This window comes from Vanacampus margaritifer, chromosome 4, assembly GCF_051991255.1.
Source record: "Vanacampus margaritifer isolate UIUO_Vmar chromosome 4, RoL_Vmar_1.0, whole genome shotgun sequence".
In the NCBI taxonomy this organism is placed as follows: domain Eukaryota; kingdom Metazoa; phylum Chordata; class Actinopteri; order Syngnathiformes; family Syngnathidae; genus Vanacampus; species Vanacampus margaritifer.
The window spans coordinates 12,572,847-12,582,500 of record NC_135435.1 but is presented as its reverse complement, the minus strand read 5'-3'; the positions used below and the strand labels follow the sequence as shown (position 1 = coordinate 12,582,500).

Genomic DNA, 9,654 nt, shown 5'->3' with positions numbered 1-9,654 from the left:
TTAAAAATGGACAGAGAAACCATTTGGTGCTCAATCATATTCGCATATGATATTTATTGACATCTTGGTTCTTACCAAATACTGTATGTTGATGTGAGTTGAGAATCTTAATTCAGACAAAAGTAGTGCTTGGCTGCCATTACATGGTATCTTGGTACCAAGGAATTATGTTTAAGTGAGTTGGCAAGCTTCATTTAGACCAGTGATTCTCAAAGTGTGGTATGTGTGCTGCCCCTAGTGGTATGTGAAAGAATTACTGAATTAAATGTTCAAACTGTGCATAATAAACTTTTTTTTTTTTAAACCAGTACAGTACATTTATTTGGTATAGCTCATTTTTAGGTAACGTTAATTTGCAATAATTTTTTTATTGAAACATCATTTTATTTTCCTATTTTGAAACACAGTGTTAAATGTTGAAACAGTGACTTACATTATTAGGAGAACAATATCTGCCTTATTTTTGATTAGCTTATTACACTACTGTATTTCAATATTTTGATGTTTTGGGGGGTGGTAATTAGTATAAAAATATCCACACTCTGATAACAGTTGGGTCAAAAATAACCAAAATTGGGTAAAAAAGAGACGACCCAATGTTTAGGTTTATTTATTTAAACCAAAAAGTTGGTTGAAATGAATAACCCAACGAACAACTCACTTTTTTTTAAACAAAAAAGCAAAGATTTTTGAGGACTGACCCAAATTTTTGGGTTCTGCATGAAAAACAAAAATGTAGGTAAAAATAACCCAAATTGCGTTTTGGTTTCTTTATTGAAATGAAAAAGTTTAACTCATGAATAACCCACCAAAAAACATTTTTTTTCTTTTTTGAGACACACCCAACTTTTTGGGTTATGCATATAGTTCAAAAAGTCAGGTCAAAAGAATAACTCTAAGCCCATTTTTTGGGGGGTTGTTTTGTGTGTTATTCATTTGACCCGACTTTAACCCAAGCATTTGGGTTGGTCCCTTTTTGACCCAATTTGGGTTATTTTTGACCCAACTGTTTTTAAAGTGCACTATTTTCAACAAAAGTAGTGCTTTACCACCATATTGTGGCATCCTATAGGCAATTATAAACTTTTTTTTGTGGGGCCTTTTGATAACAGATTTTCACTATTCCCTTCCTCTCACAAGTTCCCGTACATGTTGACTGCTCTATGTTTCCCAGAAAATAGCTTTCTACCATATTTCTCACTCAGAAATGAAAAATCTGAGGGCAAAAATTACTTCGAACATTAAAATGAAACCTGGCATAAAATAACAACTGGGCCGGATACCACGGCAACATAGTGAGGGAATACCATTATTCACTGAAAACAAAAGTTCATATGTTGCCATGGTGATGTGCTTTTTTTAATGTGTAACTGAACACCCTCAACAAAAAAAGTGTGTGAATGCAGCACGGTTTTCACAGTGGCAGATAAGTGCGCACCCTCTCTACGTATTCAAAGACAAGGTAGAGCTTCCCCCTGCGGCGAAAGGCTTCTTTCAGCTCAACGATGTTGTCCTGCTTCAGTGTGCGAAGCATCTTCAGCTCCCGAAGGGTCGTCTCCTTAACTTCCTCATTTTCTGCGTGGACAAGTAAAACACAGCGATGAAGACGAAGATGATGATGATGATGCTCTTTTCTTTGCTTTTGCCGTCGTCCTGCTCACCTTCGCTGTCTTTGAACTTTTTGATAGCCACCAGCTCATTGGTTTCCTGTCAATGTATAAGCAAACGTGTGAAAGGCATGGATGGATGCAATCATAATCCCAATCCTTATTGTCTCATTGTAAACAAGTGGCAGTATGAAAGCATATTCGTTTTCCTGGCTATGCACTTGGATGGATTGCTGGATGAGCAGATGGACAGATATGTAAAAATAAGGAAGTGGAGAGCTATGTAACCAAACTGATACAGTACTTCCAGTTTATTGAGACAAGTTCTACATTCAGTCTTTCAAGGTGGCTTTTGCTGCCCCACGAGGTGATGTGCTCAGGATTTAACACATACCACATTTGCTGGAACGTCCCAGACAGCATCAACGAAAGCATGTATTTTTGTTTTTTTTTCAGCAAACATGCGTAATAATCTTGAAAATAATCCTAAATGACTAAACTTCATTAATGTCATTGATAGCTCGACTGTGGAGTCTGCTCAATTATGCTATTACAGAATGTAATATACTGTAGATATTTCCCACTTGTGGATTACATGTGCTATCAATAATGTTCCTACAATGGCAAAACTGGTTGCTGGCCAAGAACAAGGTGTCATCAATCATGTGAACACTGCGTAGGGGAAATAGCTATGTGTTGATTTAGAGCTCTTAACTCTCCATAACATTAAACAAGGACCTAGTGGTGCTGGCAGCAGAGGAACACTCGTTATATATTAGCAGGGCGCTAACGGGAGGTCAACAACCACAGTCAACCCAAGAAAGACTTAATAAAACCACATATAAAACATGTTAGAGCAAAGGTAGCACGCAGTGTTGGATTGTTGGGAAAGGCCAGACACTTATTGAAACTCATTCACTCGCAGCCATTTTCACTGAAGCAACCCCCTTCGCTCCCAGCTGTTTTACTGGATTTTGACCGATTTTGCAAGGCCCACAGAATATTCAGTTCTATTGCTATAAAAACATGAAACCTACCAAAAGAAAGATTAGAGTCTCTTCTTTCATCGGGGAAAAAAAAGTATGGTTGCATCTGTTTCAGTTTTTCAGTAATTAGCATTAGAATATAGCTATGTTTCATCACTATTCACAAACCTGTTGAAAACACTGGCAAAAAGAGCTTGTTGTAACATGACTGATCTCTTACACTCTGCTGCCGCCTGCTGGACGTTTTTTTGTAATAACTAACATTGATTTGAGCGACCTCTTCATATCAGAAGCTGTATCAAAGCCTTCTGTATGCTCTAGCATTAAAAAAAAAAACATAAAAAAATTATAAATACGTTTTAGGGAGTGAAGGACAAAGTATTAAAAAAATGTATTTATATGTTTTTGGGTTGGAATTAGTTTAAATGAGAAAGCAGTGTATAAATACACATAAGAATAATAAATAATGTAGGATACCTTAAACACAATAATAGACTCTCACGCACATTAAAGTTTAGGAATCTGGTAGATTAGGGCCAAAAAATTGCTTCTCATAAGAATCTCGATTCTCATTTAGTATTTCGATTCAGAATCGAATTTTAAATGTCCCAAAATCGATTCTATTTGAATTATTTTATACTGTCTTGCCTTTGTCTGTGTGTGCCTTTATTTGGAGCGCTGTTCATGTTGTACCCGGTTTGGCCACTGAGGGGCAGTGTGGTTCCACGCGGTCTAATACACTGTTAAGTTGTAGCCACATTAGAGAGTAGAAGGAAAAAGTCACGATCAAGTTATTCCAATAAAGTTGTTTATTTGCAGGGTGGAGCCATTCTTTTGAGTGATAAAAGTGCCGCGAGTAGCGCGCTAATTAGCATTAGCGAGTCAGACTGGAGTAGATCATTACAATCCATCTATAGTTTGAAGCAAAAATCATTGTCAATCAAATCATTTGGAATAAAAAAAAAACATTCCTAATTGAAAGTCATTCCTGAATCGAATCGCAGGCCCAAAAATCGGAATCGAATCGTGACACATTCAAAGATTCCCACCCCTAATATATATATGTTATATTTATATTAGGGGTGGGAATCTTTGAATGTGTCACGATATATATATATATATATATATTGCACAAAAATGCACTAGAGAGGAATAATAACAAAATAGTGGTTGAAAGTAGAATGTTTGTTAAAACATTTACGAATAATGAGTTCATAAAGTAATAAGTGAGGTAAAATCGGGACAGGACTAGATAAGCAGTTGCTTAATCCTATTCCATTTCAATCAGCAATTCTTTCCTTTTTGTAAATGGGTTTCTTTGGTAGTTATTATTTATTTATGGTTTTGGTTAAATGTCTCTGTTTGTTGTTGTTTTTTCACAATTGTCATATTATGCTCCTTTGTTGTAATGTCATTTTAAATGTTTGAAATAAAGTATAAATAAAATAAAATAAAACAAAAAGAGCAGGCACACAGTATTATTGATACCAGTGGAGTAACCTTTACAAAATGACTACAGCCCATTTACCAAATGATGATTTCAAGTCATAAATGTTCAATAAAATGTCGATTATTTTGGCCCTAAAATCAACCTCTCAATTACTTAATTTATATTTACTTCGAATGCCCTAAACAAACATTTTAGTTTTAATTCAACTTTGACAATTCCGTCATTCAGGAATCACCGAAAAGGCAAAAAAGACGAAAGTAAAAGCAAGCTAGGTGACCACCATTAAGCTATGAGTCATTCTGTGTGCAAAGGAGAGTCCTGCATGTGGGAAGAAAACAAACACAACATTTGTACTTCTCAAGAGGTTGCACACATTGTCTGATCATGTGACCAAACAACAGCCAATAAGTGCTGGACAAGTCTCGTCTCTGTAGTGAAAAATGACTTTTGTCAGTTTCTCTCTCACGGTCTTGCGGTGATGTCATCTTAAAAGTCCTCATTTAAGGGGCAGACACATTTTTGGGGGGCTTCCATGCTTTTTGTTCTTGGCTTGAGGTGTCATAGATTCAAATTAATCTTCCGAGGACGTCATTTCTGTGATATGCAAAAGCAGTCTTAAAAATGAGGCACACTCGCTCTGCTGCGTTGCTGTTGCATTATTTCAAAGGAACTCGTGGTGGACATGAATAATACATTGTCACAAAAACGCACATTTGACATGCATTGAAGGCTTTGCATCTTGTTTTGCTTTTGTGCTGTTTTGGGAAATGCGTCTTTGGTGGTGAGAATTTATAAATATTCTAAGCAGCAGACAACAATCCTATTTTCGTTCCCCCTCTCCTAATTTCAGAATCAGAATAATCTTGACTGGCCAAGTACGTTAAAATACACAATAAATTTTGTCTCTGGTAGTTGGAGTCAATCAAAGCTTGTGATGCAGAGTGACACAGCTGCAATTAATAGCACATCAGAGATTCGCAGATTGGCAAGTCACTATGAAATCAAGTTAAGAAGTATAGTGACAAAGGGTAGGATGCATCGTTCCATAGTGCTGCCCAGAGTTGGAAGGAGTTGGAAAAAGATGGTGGCAAAAATCAAAAGTCAAAACTTAAAATGCCCTCCATGTTCTTAGTTCCACACTTGCTCAAAGTCTCCAAGCGCCCACTTCAAGGTGTTGAGACTTTAGTGTGCGACTTACGTGCCACATTTAAAGAAAATGAGATGCATTGATTGGTCATGACTGGAGTAGGTTTTTGTGACCATTTCTTCCCTCTTGCATACCCGCTGGCCTGCAAAATGACCAATATCGGGGCTAACCCACTTCTGTGGCAGTAAACTGGCCCTGAAGTGCAAAACAAAAAACACAAACTATATTTAAAAAAAAAAAAAACACAAAAACAAAACACAACATCAAATTTAAAAAACACACAAAAAAACAAATAACTAACTTGACTAAAAAAAAAAGTTAATCAAAAACACAAATCAAAAAAACACAAACGAAACAAAACAAGTAACAAATAACTAAACCAAAACAAACATTGTTTTGTGTTTTTTAACTTGATGTTTTTGTGTGTGTGTTTTACACTTCCGGGCCACCGTAGCACAGTGATACGCCACAGTGGCCACGCACCGCTAGATTAACTCTGACAAGATTGACTCTGGTCATGAAAAAGAGTCCTTTCATGAATACGTCATGCTACCAACATAGCAGCCTGTGGCTAATGTCGGCTGGCTGACAGAGCACATTGCATACAGCGCATGTAGACGTTAGTCGGAGACTGAGAGTGATATGAGGCTACATTTAAATCTTGCTAGCAGCCTGAATATTAAAACTCCTCTTTTAAGGACAATTTATGAAAACAATTATGTTACAGCGGCTTAAACTTTACAGTACAGTGCATTTTTAACTCTTTGACTGCCAGACGTTTTCAGAAACGGGCTGTCGCCAGTGCCAGCCGATTTAAGCATTTTGACTGATCTTTCAAGGTCCACAGAAAATGTTGTGTTTGGACTATGGAAACACACATACTACCAAATGAAGGATTGAACTCTCATCTTTCATCAGAAAAAGTTTGTTTCTACCTTATTCCGTTCTTCAGTAATCAACAATAGAAAATGGTTAGTTTCACCAAAATGCTCTGTTTTGAAACAAAAAGCGGAGAAAAAGAGCTTTTTGTGAAACGATGTTATTTCATGCACTCTAGTGAATTCTACACTTCTTTTTGTCCATGAATGATGCCACAAACACCTAAATAGTGCTTTACTTCTGTAATACACCACCACCAACAATGAAAAAGTGTTTTTAGATTGCAAAATACGTTTATTTCCATTCAACAGTGAACAATTTGACAAAACAATTTCGCAAACTATTTATAAATGTGTGCAACTGTGGTACCATTTACAATTATGTGGATGTTTCAAATACAGTTTTTCTTTTTGTAACGCTCCCATGCGTGCAAGGAGACGCAGCAGGATTTGCACAACAGATTAGTTTCACTTGCAATGGCTCCTTTCGCGTGCAGACGTTACACTTTCTTGACGGCCTTTTTTTCCAGGGAATAGCAAGTAGCAGACTGTACCCACTACTCCGATGAATATGCATTGGACTCGGGGCACTCGTCGTCGTCCGCCTGAGCGTCCGCCTGAGCGTCCGCCTGAGCGTCCGCCTGAGCGTCCGCCTGAGCGTCCGCCTGAGCGTCCGCCTGAGCGTCCGCCTGAGCGTCCGCCTGAGCGTCCGCCTGAGCGTCCGCCTGAGCGTGCTCGGTTGTGCTCCGCGTTTTCCGGTGTTAGCATCGCTAGCCGGTGAACCTTTATGACGTCGTCATAGCCGCCGCGTCAGCGCTTCCAACTTCGGCGTCAACCTCGGAGTCACCATCATCATCATCGATGATGATCATCGTCGTCATCAATGTGCTCTTTAGCGTTGGTCGATGCCTTTCGTCTTTGAAAAAAATTCCCAAGTGTGAGCTGCTTGCAACCGGTCGCCATTGTTCGCTTCTTCAGCCATCTAGCTCCGCCTCACGTCTTCTACTGCCGCGTCAATGCTTCCAACCTCGGAGTCACCATCATCATCATCGATGATGATCATCGTCGTCATCAATGTGCTCTTTAGCGTTGGTCGATGCTTTTCGTCTTTGAAAAAAACTGCTCGAGCGTGAACCGCTTGCAACCGGTCGCCATGTTCTCTTCCCTTCCCCAGCCATTGTCCCCTCTAGCTCCGCCTCACGTCTTCTACTGACGCCTACCCAATCTTGTCAAAAGAGAGTCATTGCTGCCATCTAGGGGCCAAAAATAGTCATTAGGCTAACTCGTTCTGCTTGAAACTTTCACCACAGCTGGCCAAGGCTTTCCTCCACCCGTTTCAAAAAATAAAAAAATAAAATTGGATGACGCCTTTTAACGTCATTGGCGGCCCTCCGTAGGTTTTTACTTGACGTCTTTTAACGTCCATGGCAGTGAAAGAGTTAAGTACGGTTCGGTTATATTGAACTAATAAGTACAATTTACAAATATTCCCTTTTTATTTTCAATGAATTTGAATGGAATTAATATTCATTAAGTGCTCCAATCCAATTAAAACAAATTCCAAATTCCTGATTTAATAACAATTGATTCAAGCAGGAGAGGCACTAAAGAGAAGTACGGCACACATATGAGTCTCTCTCGGCCATCTCTTCTCTTCCAGTGCTGGGTCAGACAACAGAGGTGCTTCAGTGTTGGTGCACAGCGAGGGGCTGGCAGCGAGATCTCCCACACAAACTCACTGTTTGGCTCAAGATGCTTCAGAGAGCAAAAAAAAACAAAAAACAACCCACATCATTTTCACATGTCTGAGGAGAGAATTGTAATCCAGCGACATGTTCTTGCAGCTGAGATTGATGTGAACGGCAGAGGGGGTCTTCCCCGTTATTATGCAGGATGTAGCAGGCTGCGTTCAAGCTCTGTGACAGCATCTCGCAGGGTGCTGATGATTGTTTTAATCACGTGTGGCGTCTCTGACCTTCACTCATCGGCATTTGGAGCCACTGTGGTGTCAGCACAGTTATAAATATACTCTGATATTTTATTCTACTTAGGACACAAGCAGCTTTAGTTGTCTTAAAATTGGATGAACTGCCATTTTGTCCACAGTTCTTAAGTTAACTCATTCACTGCCATTGACGGTTATAGACGTCAAAATTAATTTGAACTATTTCCATTAGTTTAACATTTCCCCCCCACTTTTGTTAACAAGAGTATGAAAACCTAGAATTTTTTAGAACAGATATAAAATGTGTGATTAATCGTGAGTTAACTAGTGAAATCATGCAATTAATTACGATTCCAAATCTTTTCTATTAAAAAAATGTTATTATTAAAAAAAATATATAATATTTTCTATCTAACAAAATATTTTAATTATTTTTTCAATTTTTTTATAATTTCTTTAAAAAAATACTTTTATTTTTTAAATTTATAATCATCTTTTCTTTAAAAAAATATATTATTTTTTAAATTTTCAATAATCTTTTCTATTTAAAAAATAAATATTTTTTTAATTTTTAATCTTTACTTTGAAAAATATATATTTTTAATATTTTTATTTTTATTTTCAATAAACTTTCTATTTAAAAAAATATTTTTATTTTTAATATTTTCTTTAAAAAATTAAATTAAAATTAAAATTGACGACTCTAGTTAACTCACGAATAATCACAAACTTTATATCTGTTTTAAATGTACAATAAAACATTTTTTCTAGGTTTTCAAAAATTAAACTTATTGAAATAAAGTGGATTTTTGATGACAGTGAATGAGTTAAATTAGACTTTAAATTAAGTTCTTTAAATTAGCAGTTTTCTGCTGTTTTATTTTGCCACGTCAGATTGAGTTAGTTTGTTTAGGCTTATTTAACTAATACATACACAGAACAATTCAACACCTATAGAGTTAAATTGTACGAGTATTTTGTTAATGTTGGCAGTAATTTGGCAACAAACATATAAATACGTCTTTGGGACGCTTAAATTTTTTAAAATAGAATGTATTTATAAGTTTTTAGGAGCAAATGGGTTAATTAATAAATTGGAAAGATATGGCATAAGAGGTTTGGCATATAAATGGATGAAGAGTTATTTGGACAATAGATAACAGTACTTACAGATTACCAATACACAATCAGAACACTTGAAGATTACTCATAGAGTCCCCTAAGTGTCTGTGCTAGGCCCCAAATTATTTATATTGTATACAAATGATATCTGTTGTGTCTCAAAAATATTCAAAAGTGTCTCATTTGCTGTTGACACAACTCTCTACTGTTCAGGAGAAAACCTGACGCAGCTTCTGACTACCGTGGAGAATGAATTGAACATATTAAAAAACTGGTTTGACTTAAACAAATTATCACTAAACTTAAACAAAACAAAGTTAATAGTTTTTGGCACTAGACATATCCCACATCAAGTCCAAATTATGGTAGAAAGAGTGTATGAAAATACATTTCTTAGTGTAGTTATTGATGAAAAAATATGTTGGAAGTCACTCATGGATAACGTCAAAAGCAAAATGTCAAAAATTACAGGGATCCTTTACAAAACAAAGGATGTTTTGAATAAGAAGTCATTATACA

The 9,654-nt window shown here is 36.8% G+C and overlaps 1 protein-coding gene across 3 annotated transcripts in view; it reads right to left on the bottom strand.

Annotated features, from left to right (window-relative positions):
* The window catches only part of cdkl5 (cyclin dependent kinase like 5), a 53,787-nt gene that overhangs the window by 21,662 nt on the left and 22,471 nt on the right, over positions 1-9,654 (bottom strand). For all 3 annotated transcript variants that reach the window (XM_077563141.1, XM_077563140.1, XM_077563143.1), the window contains 2 exons: positions 1,662-1,707; positions 1,439-1,575 (listed from right to left, as the gene is read on the bottom strand). In XM_077563141.1, coding sequence (XP_077419267.1) covers positions 1,439-1,575; positions 1,662-1,707 — 183 coding nt within the window. The remainder of the gene's footprint in view (positions 1-1,438; positions 1,576-1,661; positions 1,708-9,654) is intronic.